The sequence below is a fragment of the Arvicola amphibius genome, chromosome 5, assembly GCF_903992535.2.
Source record: "Arvicola amphibius chromosome 5, mArvAmp1.2, whole genome shotgun sequence".
In the NCBI taxonomy this organism is placed as follows: domain Eukaryota; kingdom Metazoa; phylum Chordata; class Mammalia; order Rodentia; family Cricetidae; genus Arvicola; species Arvicola amphibius.
In genome coordinates this window covers 45,557,694-45,573,726 of record NC_052051.1, presented here as the reverse complement: position 1 = coordinate 45,573,726, position 16,033 = coordinate 45,557,694, and the positions used below count along the sequence as shown (strand labels likewise).

Sequence of the window (16,033 nt, the reverse complement as noted above, 5' to 3'; positions counted from 1 at the left end):
AGGGCTCCTTAGAAGGAAAAGTAAATAAAAACGCCAATCCTGTCACTTATAAAGAAACAAATAATACACCTATACCCAAAAAAATTGTGTGGCTGTGGTTAGCCATGGCATCCTCTCTGGTCCCAGCTCTCTCTACCTCTGTGGTCAAGATTGGCCTTTATACATTGGTGCTTTTTTTTTTTTTTTGCATGTATATAAGCGTCTTCCTCAGTCACTCTCCATCTTACTTTTTGAGACAGGAGCTCTCACTGAACCTGAAATTTCCCAGTTCAGCCAGGCTGTTGGGTCAGTGAGCTCTGGGCAGCCACCTGTGTCCACCTCCCCGATCCTGGAGACTGGAGATGCAGACAGATGCCATCATACCTGGCTCTTCCAAACTTGGGTCCTCTTGCCTGTACCAAGCACTTTAACAATGAATCCATCTCCTCAGCTTTATCTGTTCCCCTTAATTCGTATTCTTAGTCCAGTCCACGACTGTGGGATGTTTCTGTGATGAACCAAAATTACCTAGGCCCTGTGAGAGAGCAAGTCCAAACAGTCAACAGCAAGACAGAGTTAGGGAGGAGCAGAAAACCCCCACACTTTGTGATGGAATCCACGATTGGAGTTCTGTGATTCCCACAGGGCTGAGCTGCAGGGAGTGCAGAGAGGCTGATCAGGGAGATTAAAACAGGTGGCCAACAAGGAAGGTCTGGGTGCTTTCACCCAAATTTGCTAAAGGAAATATCACCCAGATCCTCCAGCCAGCATCCTCAAGAGTTACTGAGTTTTTAAAAACACTTATTATTTTATGTGTATGAGCACTTTTGACTACATGCCTGTATGTGTACCACATGTGTACTTGGTGCCAGGGAAGTCAGTAGAGGGCATCAGATCCCATGGACCTGTAGTTACAGACGGTTGTGAGCTGCTATGTAGGTGCTGGGAATAGATAGAACCTGGGTCCTCTGCAAGAGCAACGAGTGCTCTTAACAGTGGAGACACATCCCAGCTCAAGTTACTGAGCTTTATATTAGGAAAATGCATCCCTCTAACCAAGAAAATTAGATGACTTAGAAAGACGTATTTCTGTTTGAGAATGGAGTTCCCAAGTTCTCTGACCATATACATGACCAAGTCAAACCTCCAGAAACCAAAGCAAGGACAGAAAACACAGCGAGGTGTCTTAGATCTCGCCGACTCGTTTTCCAACACACACCATGGGTGCTTGCAGGGAACTGGGAATTTGGGGAGAGCAGTTCTCAACTGTAAACAAAATCGTCCTAGCTAATGTCCTCCCTGGCTTGTCCCTCCGTCGCGTGTTGTCTTCTCCTTGTGCCCAAGACTGACTTAGGCCAGGGATCCCGGTGGCCGATGTAGCAGAAAAGAGGCAGGTGTGACAACAGTGACATGTGTCCTCCAGGATGGCCAGCAATACCCAAGGCAGCACCGGTGAGGGGGAGAGTGACAACTTCACATTCAGCTTCAAGATGTTCACCAGCTGGGACTACCTCATCGGGAACTCAGAGACGGCCGACAATAAATACGTCTCCATCACCACCAGCTTCAAGGTAGTGACCCTGGGGCTTTTCCTCCTTCCTGAGGTCTACCCTGACCACTGGGAAGCTTTCCTCAGCTGGGTGAGCAGAAATGAGGTCTCCAAATAAGCCATGAGAGGAGCTGTATCAGTACACACCTTCTAAAAAGACGCTCATGGCAGGGCCATGCTAAGACTCTTTCTTATGTGCCAGAGAATCCTGACTCCTTTTTTTTTTAAAGATTTTTTTTCTCTCACATTACATCCTAACCACAGTTTTCCCTTCCTCCTCTCCTCGCAGTCCCTTCCCCACCCCATCCACTCTTCCTCTGTCTCCCTTCAGAAAAGGGCAGACCTCCCAGGGGTATCGACCACACATGACGTATCAAGTTATAATAAAACCAGAACCCTGACTTCTGAAGTCTGGTCCTGCCTCTTCCCTCAGGACACTACCATCTGGCAGAGTTCATGGAAGGGTTTGTTTGGGATAACTCATGTCAACCTTCTATGTTTGCTAGGATTGCCTAGGGGGCTTTAAAACTGTTCTGCCCAGGGCCTTTGGGATTCTGATGTGATTGGCTAACATTGTCATTATTGTATTTTAAATGGTTGCTTGTGTTTTAAAGCTTCCCAAGTAAGAGAACACCCATTTAAATATGTGGAAATGAAGAATTAACCTTTTGTTTCTTACAATCCATGTCTCTTAAAATCCTCATTATTTTATTCATAAGAAATTTGAAATGGGCTGAGGAAATATAGTTCGGTCAAAATAAATAATCCAACCAGCATGGTGGTGTATGCTTGTAATCCTGGTGCTTGGGAATGCTCATAGGAGGCATACATGATTTTGATGCCAGGCTGGGCTTCATGGCAAGACTGTCTCAATCAAAAGACCATGAACCAGACCATGAAAATAAATGAATAGAGGAAGAAGCTATAGCATATAACATTGTGTGTTATATTGTTCTTCTGTGACTGCACAAACAACTATAACCTTTTAAGACAGGGGTCTCATTACATGGCCCAATATGGGCTTGAACTTGTGATCCTCCTGACTCGGCTTTCTGAGTGCTAGGACTGGAAAATTATCCACTATACCTGGCTTCGATTCCAAGCTCTTGGTAGTTGGGTATTCCTCCTGTCTGTGTTGGCAGGCTGCCTTCCCCAGGCCTGCACTGGCTTGTATAACAGTTGTGCTTAGCTCCCTTACATTTTCCCTTCCTAACCCTGCCCTCCCTGGGAGGATAAACGGTCTTCTGCTCACAGCCAGCAAAGAATTTGAGTTTACTACCCACTAAATGGGTTTATTGGGTCTGAGTCCTGTTCACCCGGCAGGGTGTGGATGGGGAACCTACTCAATTCTGTCCTCATCTCTCAGCAAACGGGCTGTGGCCATCTGCAACCACAGGGTGGGGGAAGGCTGGAACAGTTATGACTCTTCCTCTAGACCAGACCAAAGGTCATGCCCTGCCTATGAAGCTCTTAAAACTATCAGTAAGACAGCATTGTTTACCGAAAGCAGAGGCAATACGCATACATAACCGTGGGGAGTCTCTGCGATCACCAAGCCAGCAGAGTAACAGTTGACATAAAGCAAGAAGGATGGCTCAGTAGCCAGCGTTGGTTCAAACTTCAAGAGTCTGACATATGTAGGCATATGTAGCAGAGAATGATTTGGAGAAAATTTTCCTGTTGATAAATAACTCAATCCCATATACAAAATAAAGCTGAAAGCAGGACTACATTGAAAGTTTTTGTAAAGCACATGTGACAGCTTCCAAGATAGGCTCTATAGACTGACGTTATATGACATCTTAAGGGTCTAGTGGGGTCTTGGTCATACAGATAACACAAAGGTCACCAGGCTATTAACCACCTCCATTCCCAGTATCTGGTCAGAAAAGAAGTTATACATGTTCCCCTTCAAGAGACAACCCTTTGTATTTAACATTCCTGGCTTCCCTAATGCTTATCTGTGAACACAAGGACCTCTGTACCTCCTACACATAACGGGATAGATGTGAGGATTCTGCAAGCTAACATAACGTAACTGCCTGATGAGTCAGCTAAACCTCAGAGAGAAGTCAGTAACTGGGGATTAGCAGAGAGGGCTTGTCCCAAGTACTCGGTCCAGGAAACCATGTCTTCTATCCTCGTCTGCCCCTTACTGCACAGGTCTTCATAGTTACTAATGCAGAACACAAACAGAAAACAAAAATCAATTGCATTTTATACTAACAAAAAACAATTAAACTGATTTTTAAATTCTATTTATAATAATCCCCCAAACATAAATGTCTATCAATAAAGTCCCCCTACCAGAAAAAAATATGAGACATCAAACAATCAAACAAAATCAGCACTCGGTATTAAGAAACCCCAAGAACAGGAACTGGCAGAATATAGTCAGATACTTTTATAAATAAACCTTTATTGATACAAAACCATGCACAGTTACTTACATATTATCTATGGTTATTTTCATGCAATAATGGTAGTGGTGAGTAGTGAGATAGGAACATGGACTTCAGGCTAATAATGTCCACTACGTAAATTTTATGGGATATTTGAAAACTCCTGTATTTAAGAGCTCAAGATTAAAATTTTAATCTGAGGGGCTGGAGAGATGGCTCAGCAGATAAGAGCAGTGGTTGCTCTTGCAGAGGACCTGGGTTTCATTCACTTAACACACGTGGTGGCTCACAACTGTCTATGACTCCAGTACTTAGGGATCTGAACCCTCTTCTGGCCTCCACAGGCACACATGTGGCCTGCGGCAGACAGACAGGCACAGACATACATGCAGGCAAAATGCACATTCACATAATAGTAATAGAATAACAAAAAATTTAAATGAATTAATTTTCAAATTTGAATTTATTTGGTCTATTGGTTTAAAACAACAAAAAGGAAGAAAGGAAAAAGAAAGGAAGAAAGAAAGAAAATTTATGGAAAATATTTAGTGCCATGTCTAGCACACAGTAAATCTCAGCTTTCATTGTTACAAAATAACCAAACCCAAGATAACAATAACAGTAAAGTTATGTTTTTATAGAGAATATAATGTGGGAGTCCCCTCTGTGTGCTGTGATTATCATTAATGAATAAAGAAACTGCTTTGGACCTATAGCAAGGCAGAACTTAGGTAAGCAGGGAAAGTTAGGCTGAATGCTGGGAGAAAGAAGGGTGGAGTCAGAGAAAAGCCATGGAGCCGCCACTGCCAGAGACAGACGTGCTGAAACTTTGCTGGTAGGCCTCAACCTCGTGGTGATGCACAGATTAATGGAGATGAGTTAAACTAAGATGTAAGAGTTAGCCAATAAGAAGTTAGAGCAAATGGGCCAAGCAGTGATTTAAATAATACAGATGTGTGTGTGTGTATGTGTGTGTGTGTGTGTGTGTGTGTGTGTGTGTGTGTGATTATTTTGGTTCTGGGCAGCCGAAACAAACAAGCAGCCTCCAACAAAAATATCTATAACCGTCTATAGGGTATTACATCACCTCTTCTATATCATTTATTGAAAGACAGAAAAGTATTCTCAGGGATTCCCAACCATGGTAACTGGGTTCCTGGCCTGATGTTATTTATATCTCATTTTCACATGCTAAGGAATCTATAGTGGATGAACAAGAGAGCAACAAAGAGGAAAATATCCACCTGACAAGATTTCTCCGTGTCCTGGCCAACTTTCTCATTCTCTGCTGTCTGTGTGGAAGTGGGTACCTCATTTACTTTGTGGTGAAGCGGTCGCAGGAATTCTCCAAAATGAAGAACGTCAGCTGGTACGAAAGGAATGAGGTAAGATGAGCTTTTCCAGTAAAGCCGAGATTGAGGGGAAGTGTTGGGATCTCTCTGCTGTCAGCATAAGTCTGACGACTCAGCAGAGTCCCTGAAAGTCTGAGTCCCAGGCCTTGCTTTAAAAGGCAAAATTAAGCCAGGCACGGTGGCACATTCCTTTAATCCCAGCACTTAGGAGGCAGAGACATGAGGATCTCTGAAAGTCCGAGGACAGCCTCGTCTACATAGTGAGTTCCAGGACTGCCAGGCTACATGGTGAGACCCTGTCTCAAAACAAGTAACTATTACAGGGTGGAGAGATGACTCAGTGACTGACAGCAATCTTGTAGAAGACCCACATTTATGTCTCAGTACCACATGGGGGCTCACAAGCATCTGCACCTCCAGTTCCAGGGGACCCATCACCTTCTTCTGGCCTCTGTAGGCACAAGGCCTCATGGATACACATACATACATGCAGGCAAAACACTCAAATGTATAAAAAATAAATAAATAAAGTAATTACTTTTGAAAAGCTGAGGATAGTCTAATTTTATTTTCCTTGTTCCTGTTGCTGGAAGACTGCTTTGGTTCTAGTTCAGTAACTTGACTCAACTATACCGTGGAGTTTGTTTTCTGGGTACGAGTCTCAGCTAGATAGTGTATGCATTCTGATTTTTTTTTAGGCAATTGTATTTTGTTTTATATTTAGAGTTATTGAATTATGATTTTAAAAATTTGTCTTATATCCTTTTTTGAGTATGGCTATCTAAAACTCATTTTTCTACAACTTTTAACTTCTTTATTCATTTATCTTTTACTTCAAAGTTCCTCTCCTTTCGATGTTTTCAGGTGGAGATCGTGATGTCTCTGCTGGGGATGTTCTGTCCCCCTCTGTTTGAAACCATTGCTGCCCTGGAGAATTATCACCCGCGCACGGGGCTCAAGTGGCAGCTCGGCCGTATCTTCGCTCTTTTCCTGGGAAACCTCTACACGTTTCTCCTGGCCCTCATGGACGATGTCCACCTCAAGGTAAAGCCCACCCATGCCACAGTGCCTGCTGTCCACTGTATTCCCTTTTATAATAGAGTAACTTGACTGAGCATCATTTCTATTAATTAAATAAATGTTGGCAGTTTAGGAAGGAATAGTAAAAAGAGATATCCCTAGAACCCATTATGCAAAGGCCTCAGCTGCAAACAATTGCTCCAATTCTTTCCTAGGTTGTCTTTTTCCACATCATGTCTGTATCATTCAGAACTCTTAATATTTTATATGCAGGTTTTCCCATGTTGCTTCACGGCTGTCATAGCTAGTCAATAACCAAGCCATTGTCCACTGATGAGGTATGTCATGGTTGACCAAACTGCTCATCAGTGCTTGTCAGGAATGTATAACACCTGCATGTTTAGCTGTTAGATACAGCAGGAAACGAGACACAGTCCTGTCCCAAATGGCTTCATGCTCAGGGTCAGGAGGCAGACTCATTCAATACAGTATGCCGGGAAATATGTTTCAGTGGGAACAAGTCCAAGGAAGTGTGTCAGAGCATAGGAGGACTTCAAATCCTCAGCTTGGGGAGTCTCAGCAGATACTAGAAAGAGCATAGGAACAGCTGGTGCCAACAGGAAACCGTAGGATGACTAGAGGACAGAGAGAAAGGAAAGGAACGGAGACAGTGGAGGAACCGATGAGTCTCCTCGCTCATCTACCTCGCTACCCTTCTGCAGGAACTTTCCCCTGAGGTAATAGGAACTTTTTAGGAGATTCTAACAACTCAAGTGCCTGGCACTGGTCCACAGTCCTTCTACCCTCTCTGGCTTCCCTCCTTCCCCGAGAAAGTGTTCCCACCCTTCTGGGCCTCACATTTTACTCTGGGGTACAGTTACCACTTGCCTTTCTCTGAGGCTAGTTGACTATTTCCAGATGTCACGGCCTTGAAGAAGTCGTCTGTGCTCCCTGTTATCTGATGTGGGTGCTCCTCGGTTCCCCAGAGAAATTTTTCACAGCTCAAACCTCTTTGGTCATCTCTATTACATATTAGACCATGAACTACCTGAGAGAAAACTCTCGTGGCCACTCACATGTATGTACAGACTAGACCCTGAATAAACTGTTTTCCAAACGAATGGATAGATGGGTGAGAAGATTAATGGACGCTAACAGGGAGAAATGGATGGACAGGTGGACGGACTGATGGACGCTAGTTAGGGAGAAAACTTTGTGGAAAAGGTCCAGGGATTTCAGCCCATTGCACCTTCCCTTGGTGGATTGAAAGCCTGAGAAGTCCATTTCTTAAAAGATAGTCCAGTGTGAAGGGAGAAACCAAACGGCAGGCTTGGAGCTAGTTTTACTTGTTCCCATGGAAACAGTTGAACTACGCATGGCTCCTTCCAACTTCCCATTACCCTGTTCTCTTCCAGCTTTCTAATGAGGAGAAAATCAAGAACATCACTCATTGGACCCTGTTTAACTATTACAACTCCTCAGGCGGGAATGAAAGCGTGCCCCGGCCACCACCACACCCTGCAGATGTGCCCAGGGGTTCCTGCTGGGAGACAGCCGTGGGCATTGTGAGTAGCTATGCTCTTTGAAAAGGTGACCCTTGTTCTCAGTTCTTTGGTGTGCCTTCTTTGATCTTTCCATTTTGAAAACAGCTCTGAACACTCAAATGTCTATTAAGTAGGCATTGTTTTTAATGTTTTTTATTTATTTATTTTACATCCCATTCACAGTTTTCCCTCCCTCCTTCTCTCCCAATCCCCTCCCCCTCCCCCTCTCCTCTACTCATAGATTTTAGTGCCTAGCCCAGTTGTCATCAGAGGGGCTTCATCCAGCAACTGATGAAAATAGATGCAGACCCACAGCCGAACATTAGGTGGTGCAAGGAACCCTGCAGAAGAGAAGGGGAAAGGATTGTAGGCACCAGAGGGGTCAAGCAGGCATTTCTTAATCATATTGGAAGGTCAAGATGAATAGAGCAGACCCTGTACATCCTGGAACTTCAAATATACAGTATAATCTACTGTCTTTAAAGCTGTGTGACCAAACTTTGCCTGAGAAGATGCAACACACACATCCACTCACCCCAAATAGGGAGCTCAGGACAGACCAAAGTGCGGACACCTCCAAATCCAACCAATGAGTTTTATGAGGGTTACTTGCAGGAAAGGCTAATGAGGTTACTTACAACAACAGAAATGACTCAAAGGCAGCTGCATCACTGAAGCTCACCCCAGCGTGGGTGACAGCTCACAAAAGCTGGGGACCTGAGCACACTGCACAGCCTACAGGCAGTTCTCCAGACACCCCAGCTGATCTAAATCCCCTGTGGGTGACAGCTCACAAAAGCTGGGGACCTGAGCACACTGCACAGCCTGCAGGCAGTTCTCCAGACACCCCAGCTGATCTAAACCCCCTCTGCACAGCAGCTGATCTTGGGGTCCTTTTTGCAGCTCAGCTTATCTGAGTGCTTTCTTTGCAGCTCAGCTCCCTTGAAAGTGACTCCCAGCAGACTTTATTATTTATGTATTATTTATTCTTGGGAGAGAGGAGCCTAAGTCCATCTGATCAGTTTCAGGGACTTCCTGAAGTCATTTTGAGTTGTTTATCTTCCTGTTTAAGGAACTTCCCTGCTGATAGCCGGGCGGTGGTGGCGCGCGCCTTTAATCCCAGTACTCGGGAGGCAGAGGCAGGCAGATCTCTGAGTTCGAGGCCAGCCTGGTCTACAAGAGCTAGTTCCAGGACAGGCTCTAGAAACTACAGGAAAACTCTGTCACAAAAAACAACAAAAAAAAAGAACTTCCCTAGAACTTCCCTGCTGGATGAAATATTTCAATCTTCTTGGAAGAAAACTGCTAGACAACAGAGGTCTGGCAGATCCAGTTAAAAACAAATCATATATATATATATATATATATATATATATATATATATATATCCTGTGTTAGTGGGAAAAGCTCTGTTCTTTTGATTCTGTTATGTGATGCTTTGGTTTATCTTCTCTATACTCCAAGAAAAAAAATGATTAGTAGGAAGTTGTCCCAAGTAATTGATGGTCACATTAGTCCTAGTGGAGTCAATCAGGATACCAGAGCAGATGGGGAAAGCAAAGGGTGAGCCCCCAGATCTAGCAGATCTGAGGTACAGAGCACTGGTCATTACTAATAACCCAGGCAATTTGCATACATGACAGATAGGCGCCCCAAAAACTCGGCAAGCATCATATTCCTGACTCCTAAAGGCGCAGATATTATTCCAAAGTTATTTAAATAATTGGTGATTTATAGAGCTGAGGCTTCTCCAAGGGGTCCTTTCTTTGTTCCGCCACTCTGCCAGGAAGAAGCAGGCCACACAGACAGATGCAGGCGAGTAGGGGAGATGTGGACAAGCTCACGTCTAAGCATCCCTTCTTTCCCCTTGTTCTTCCCGCAGGAGTTTATGAGGCTGACTGTGTCTGACATGCTGGTAACATACCTCACCATCTTGGTGGGGGATTTCCTTCGTGCCTGTTTTGTCCGCTTCATGAATCACTGCTGGTGCTGGGACCTGGAGGCTGGCTTTGTAAGCTGTTTTCTCGTATATTCCACAGTAAGCTCCGTCACCACACTCTCTGGCATTCGTATTCGGATGCACTCTCGTCCGGTCTGTGTCTGGGTTCCGTGAAGCAGTGTGGCTCGTCACATTTACTGAGAGTCCTCTGCATTCACAGAAGCAGCACAACCTTCTCCCAGTGTGACCTTCATCTAGAAAATGGAGGCATGGGGGCCAAGGATGTGGCTCAGTGGTTGAGAGCACTGGCCACTCTTCCCGAGGACCTGGGTTCCACTCATAGCACCCACTTGGCAGCTCACAACTGTCTATAATTCCAGTTCCAGGGGATCAGACAACCTCTTCTGGCCTCCATGGACATCAGGCACTTGTGTGGTACAGAGATATACATGCAGGCAAAACACAATACATGTAAAATACCAAAATAAAAAGAGTTTTTTAATTTCTTTAAGTGGAAGCATTCAGTTTGGGGGAAAGGAGAACCACATTCTTCAGCCCTAACAGGTGACTGGTATAAATGCGTATAAATGACCTCCCATGAGGAAGCCTGGAACCTTAGGACAGATAAACATTTTAGAAATCCCCAAACAACCAAGAACTTGATGCCCCTTTCCCTATCTTCCGATTATGCTTTGAGAAGCCTCTTCGACTCTTAACACCTCCCCATGAAATACCTTCTTCCTCCATCTACCTGGTAAAACCCGTGTCCCAAGCATATGCCATTTCCTCACCACCTGACTTTCTATGAATTGTCAGAACCCCAGGCCCACTCACTGGCCCAGTGAGTGTCTCTTCCACAACACCCCATTCTTCTGTTCATCAGTTGGGTTTGGAAAGGATGTCTCCTTACCCGAGTTTCTGCCAAAAGACGACCTATGTAGCCCTTAACCCGACCTGCGGTAGAGCCTGACACTAAGGGCCACAGGTTTCTGGCATACATTTTAAATAAGCCTATTTGACCCCTCCTCAACACCAACAAAACCTGTGACTGTGCCTAAGAACAGTAATGAAAGAACACTGTGCTCAAAAAAAAAAAAAAAGATGACATCTTTGGTAGGAGGACACAGTGTTGCTCAAAGTAACTTCTAAATTCTATAAGATTGCAAAGTTATAATAAAAATCTACTGAAAATAAGCATATGGAACATAAAGTAAAACTCCTTAGAAAGGAAAAGGGGACGATACTGACCACTGTCTTAAAGTCTATTAGGAAGCCAGGCTTGGCAGATGGAAATCTAGCTCGGTGGGTAAAAGTGCCTGGGGCACAAGCACAAGGACCTGGGTTCAGATTCCAGCGGCCATGCAGAAACCACACAGGGCCATGTGCACATCTGTAAAGAGACGCAGGGCCATGTACACACCTGTAATCCCAACGCTGGGTTGCTGGAGCTTGCTAGCTACCAGCCTAGCTTAAGGCTTGGCAAAAGCCACTGTCTCAAAGGAATGAAGCAGAGAGTGATAAATATGCACACACACAGGTGAAAATATGCACGCACGCACACACATGCAAACATCACACTCGCATACACACACATACGAAGAAAGCAAGAGGACCAGGAGCACGGAGCCAGCCTGGGTTATAGAGTGAGACTCTGTTCTAGAAAGGAATATGATGGTGCTGTAGTAACTAAATGGGAACTGGAATAAACAGGCTTGCCCATAGAGCAGAGGACAAAGCCCTGAGACTGGTATAAGCCAGGGGAAAACTGTTTAATAAAGAAGCTGTTTCAAATCAGTAAGGAAGAGAAGCATTATATAAAAATGAGCTGTAGGGGCTGGAGAGATGGCTCACTGGCTAAGAGTACTGGCCATTCTTCCAGAGGACCCAGGTTCAATTTCCAGAACCCACATGGCAGATCACAACTATCTGAAACTCCAGTTCCAGAGGATCCACTTCCACCAGGCACACATGTGGTGCACAGACAAACACACAGGCAATATAAAATAAAACTCTTTACCTTGTCTACAGAGTGAGTTCCAGGACAGCGAAGGCTACACAGAGAAACCCTGTCTCAAAAAACCAAAAGAAAACAACTGGTTTTAAAAATGAGCTGTAGGGCTGGAAAGATGGCTCAGCAGTTAAAGGCTAGGCTCCCAACCAAAATATAAAAATGACCTGTGGGTGGGGAGAGGACCGTATCCCTCACTCCCTTCACCTACATAAATTAATTGTAGGCGAATCAAAGTTTTTAGGGGAATAGGTTTAGGGTTTTGTCTGTTTCACTTTGATTTTTTTTTTTTTTAACATTCTTCGAGACAGGGTTTCTCTGTAGCTTTGGAGCCTGTCCTGGAACTAGCTCTTGTAGACCAGGCTGGCCTCGAACTCACAGAGATCCGCCTGCCTCTGCCTCCTGAGTGCTGGGATTAAAGGCGAGCACCACCACTGCCTGGCTGTCTGTTTCACTTTGAGACAGGTCTTTCTATATATCTCTGGCTGGTCTGGTACTCATGATGTAGCCCAAGATATCCCAAACTTACAGCAATTCTCCTGCCTCAGCCTCCATAGTACTGGAATTACAGGCAGGTGCTACAAGACCTAGCTTGAATACAGAAACATACATCAAATTTTTCTTTTAAAAGTCACATATACATTCATAATCCTGGGGGTGAGAATTTTTTTTTTAAAGCAGGACACAAAAACAAGAAGATAAGGTTTTTCTTTCTAATATTGGGGTTTGTTTTGTTTTTTAATATTATTGAAGCCAGAGGGTGTAAGATGCCCCCGGAATTGAGTTGCAGGCTCTGTGAGCCCCTAAAGCAGGTGCTGGGAACTGCACACGGGTCCTCTGCCAGAGCAGTAAGTGCCCTTCCTGTTGTGCCATCTCTCCAGGCCTGTTTTTGTAATATCAGTTTTAAATTTTAAGTTCTTAAAATCCACCCCTCACGCCTCTCAACCAAGCGTCTTTGCAGCTTTGCTCACGCTTCGTCGCCCACCCTCCCCCTCCTGTGCTCTCGCCCCTCCCACTGGTGTCCGTTTCCCCCACTTCCGGACAAACTGGCAGCAGACCTGAGTACACCATGAGGACTCGGCACTCGCGAGCTCTGTGTCCTTCCAGATTCCTGCCGAGAAGCAAAGCTGTGAAAGAGTCAGCTTCAAATCTGAACTCGTTTGTGCTCTTCCTGCAAACTCCTGTCAGACTGTGGGAGATGAGAGGAAGGGCAGGGAACGAGTCTGCTGTGCTTGTTTGAAAGCCAGCTTCTCATTTCAAGCCTCAATTCATTCTTCACATTTTGTTCATTTCATTTGCTTTCTCCCTTGATTATAATTTTAAGGTAAATTTCTGATTAAAACAATGATTAAATGTTTTCTTAAGAACTAAAGTCCTCTCCAAAACAAATAATCAGCTGGGCGGTGGTGGTGCACGCCTTTAATCCCAGCATTCGGGAGGCAGAGGCAGGCGGATCTCTGTGAGTTTGAGGCCAGCCTAGGCTATCAAGTGAGTTCTAGGACAAGGCTCCAAAGCTACACAGAGAAACCCTATCTTTTTTTTTAAGAGTTTTACTTATTTATTAAGTGTACAATGTTCTACCTGCATGTACACCTGCAGGCCAGAAGAGGGCACAAATGGTTGTGAGCCACCATGTGGTTGCTGGGAATTGAACTCAGGACCTCTGGGAGAACAGCCAGTGCTCTTAATCACTGAGCCATCTCTCCAGCCCCAAAGAAACCCTATCTTGAAAGAAATTAAAAACCAAAAAAAAAAAAAAAAAAAAAAAAACAAAGGGTCAGGCTACCGCTTGAAGAGGTAGAAACAATTACAATTAGTTGTTGTTGCAAAGCTTCAGTTTTAATTACTTCACAAATTTGGGGACTGAGGAGATGCTTAGCAGTTAAGTGCACTGTTGCTCTTGCACAGGACCTGGGTTCGGTTTCCAGCACCCACACAGCAGCTAAAGTGTCTGTAACATTAGTTCTAGGAGATCTGAGGCCCTCTGCTGACTTCCAGAGGCACTACATATATGTGGAGCACAGACATGGGTGCAAACAAAACACCTATACACATAAGATAAAAAATAATTAATTAAAAACTTCAAAGCTTTTCTTTGAAAGTTGAAGACAAGGATGGGGAGATAGTCCAGTTGGTAGAATCCTTGCCTAGCATGCCAGCAGCCCTGGGTTCAATCCCCAGTGCCACGTAAACCAAGTATGATAGCTCACATCTGTAATCCCAGTACTTGGGAGGTGTAGGCAAGAGAATCAGAAGTTCTAGCTATGTAACAAGTAAGAGCACAGCCTGGGTTACGTGAACCCTATCTCAAAATAAATTCATACATACACACACATACATACATACATGTCAAAAGAAGCAGTCTTTTAAATCTATTAAAGAAACAATCCTACTACCAGGTATGATGCTTTATTCTTAGAGTTTGAGAAGTTAAGGCATAAGGATCATCATAAATTTGAGGTCAGCCTGAGACTATCAAAAAATCAACAAAACAACAAAAAACAGAATCCTGAACCCAAGGCAGACATTTTGGGGTGAGCTGTCTTGACTTGGACAGGATCTAGCTGGCATCACCTAACGTTTGCTCGCCCAGTCCCTCCTCCCTCACTCTTCCCCTTCCTCTCCCTCCAGCCCTCATATGCCGAGTTTGATATTAGTGGAAACGTGCTGGGTTTGATCTTCAACCAAGGAATGATCTGGTGAGTTGTCTCTTTCCTCTGAGGAGCATATAATCCGGGGAGTCAAAAAAAACTAGAACCTCCAACTTTGTCTCTCAACAAACCTGGGGGGCAGCAAATCGCCTCAGCTCTCTCAGCTCGGTTTCTGATAAGAACTAGAGAGTAGAGCAGTGTGAGAAGCGGAACAGTGTGAGTTAACCAGTGAGCTAGAGAGAGAGCAGACTTGGGGAGAGAGGAAGGGAGGAGAGGGAAGAGAGAAGGAAGAGCAGAGCAAAGAGGTAAGGAAGGAAGAGAAGAAAGGGGAAAAGGAGAAGAAATGAGAAAGATGAAGCAAGGAGAAGAGGAAAGTAGGGGACAAAGGAAGAGAGGGAGAGAGGGAGAGAGGGAGAGGAAGGAAGGAAGGAAGGAAGGAAGGAAGGAAGGAAGGAAGGAAGGAAGGAAGAAAGGAAGGAAGGAAGGAGTGAGCTTCCTCCTCTGGAGGCTCCATGGTAGGTAGCAGCCTAAGACTTTGAAAATGACTGTCTACAAGCCCCTATCTGCCAGTTGGCTGCTCACGGATGCCAGAGACTGTGATCTGCTGAAACCTGCTAGGCAAGCAGTGGTAAAATCCTGGCCAGTGTCCCAGTCAGTAGTGTTCGGAGATCTCTCTCTCTCTCTCTCTCTCTCTCTCTCTCTCTCTCTCTCTCTCTCTCTCTCTCTCTCTCTCTCTCTCTCTCTTTCGGACTGGATGGCTCCAGCCTGATCAGGTAAAACAGAGGCCTCTGCTCTTGGAGTCTTCAGGAAGGTGCCTTGACTGCATGTCCCTAATCCACCCCATCATATTACCTTCTGTTAGCCTCCCCTCGCCTGCCCTGCCACCAGGTCGACCGGATATCCTGTCTGTGACCTTTCAGGATGGGCTCCTTCTATGCTCCAGGACTGGTCGGCATCAATGTCCTGCGCCTGTTGACCTCCATGTATTTCCAGTGCTGGGCGGTGATGAGCAGCAACGTGCCCCACGAACGTGTGTTTAAGGCCTCGCGATCCAACAACTTCTACATGGGCCTGTTGCTGCTGGTGCTCTTCCTCAGCCTGCTGCCGGTGGCCTACACCGTCATGTCCCTCCCACCCTCATTTGACTGTGGCCCCTTCAGGTAAACTCTTTGTTGCTGGAGAGAGTTTTCCCCCTGAGGCAGTCTGCCCACGGGTCCTGGCTCAGAATTCCAGCTTTAATTTCATGCCAGCCTTTAAGTGGCTATGGAACTTCGGGCAAGCCATCAGAACTATCCTGCAAGTTTTCTGTAAGGGTGGAGATGTCCCATGTGGTAGCAGGTGGTTACTTGAGGCTACTGGGTGCTTGAAATGAAGAACTGAGAAACATGATTTCTCATTTTTTTCATTGCAATTAATTTTGATTTTAATAACCACAAGTGGCTGACTTCTATATTAGATGATACAAGCATAACCTTTTAACAGTAGATAGTCTGCCCCCTGTGGTTATCACAGCACAGGATGAGTGGTGGCTATCCTAATCTCCAGCCAGGTGGGAAGCAGGCATAGTTGGTCTTGACTGAGACTCTCAG

At 45.0% G+C, this 16,033-nt stretch overlaps 1 protein-coding gene across 1 annotated transcript in view; it reads left to right on the top strand.

The window, feature by feature from the left end:
- The window catches only part of Tmc2 (transmembrane channel like 2), a 60,980-nt gene that overhangs the window by 31,887 nt on the left and 13,060 nt on the right, over positions 1-16,033 (top strand). Inside the window, exons 9-15 of the mRNA XM_038331941.1 lie at positions 1,403-1,550; positions 5,127-5,315; positions 6,147-6,326; positions 7,718-7,867; positions 9,729-9,857; positions 14,425-14,492; positions 15,365-15,604. Of these exons, the coding sequence (XP_038187869.1) occupies positions 1,403-1,550; positions 5,127-5,315; positions 6,147-6,326; positions 7,718-7,867; positions 9,729-9,857; positions 14,425-14,492; positions 15,365-15,604 (1,104 nt within the window). The remainder of the gene's footprint in view (positions 1-1,402; positions 1,551-5,126; positions 5,316-6,146; positions 6,327-7,717; positions 7,868-9,728; positions 9,858-14,424; positions 14,493-15,364; positions 15,605-16,033) is intronic.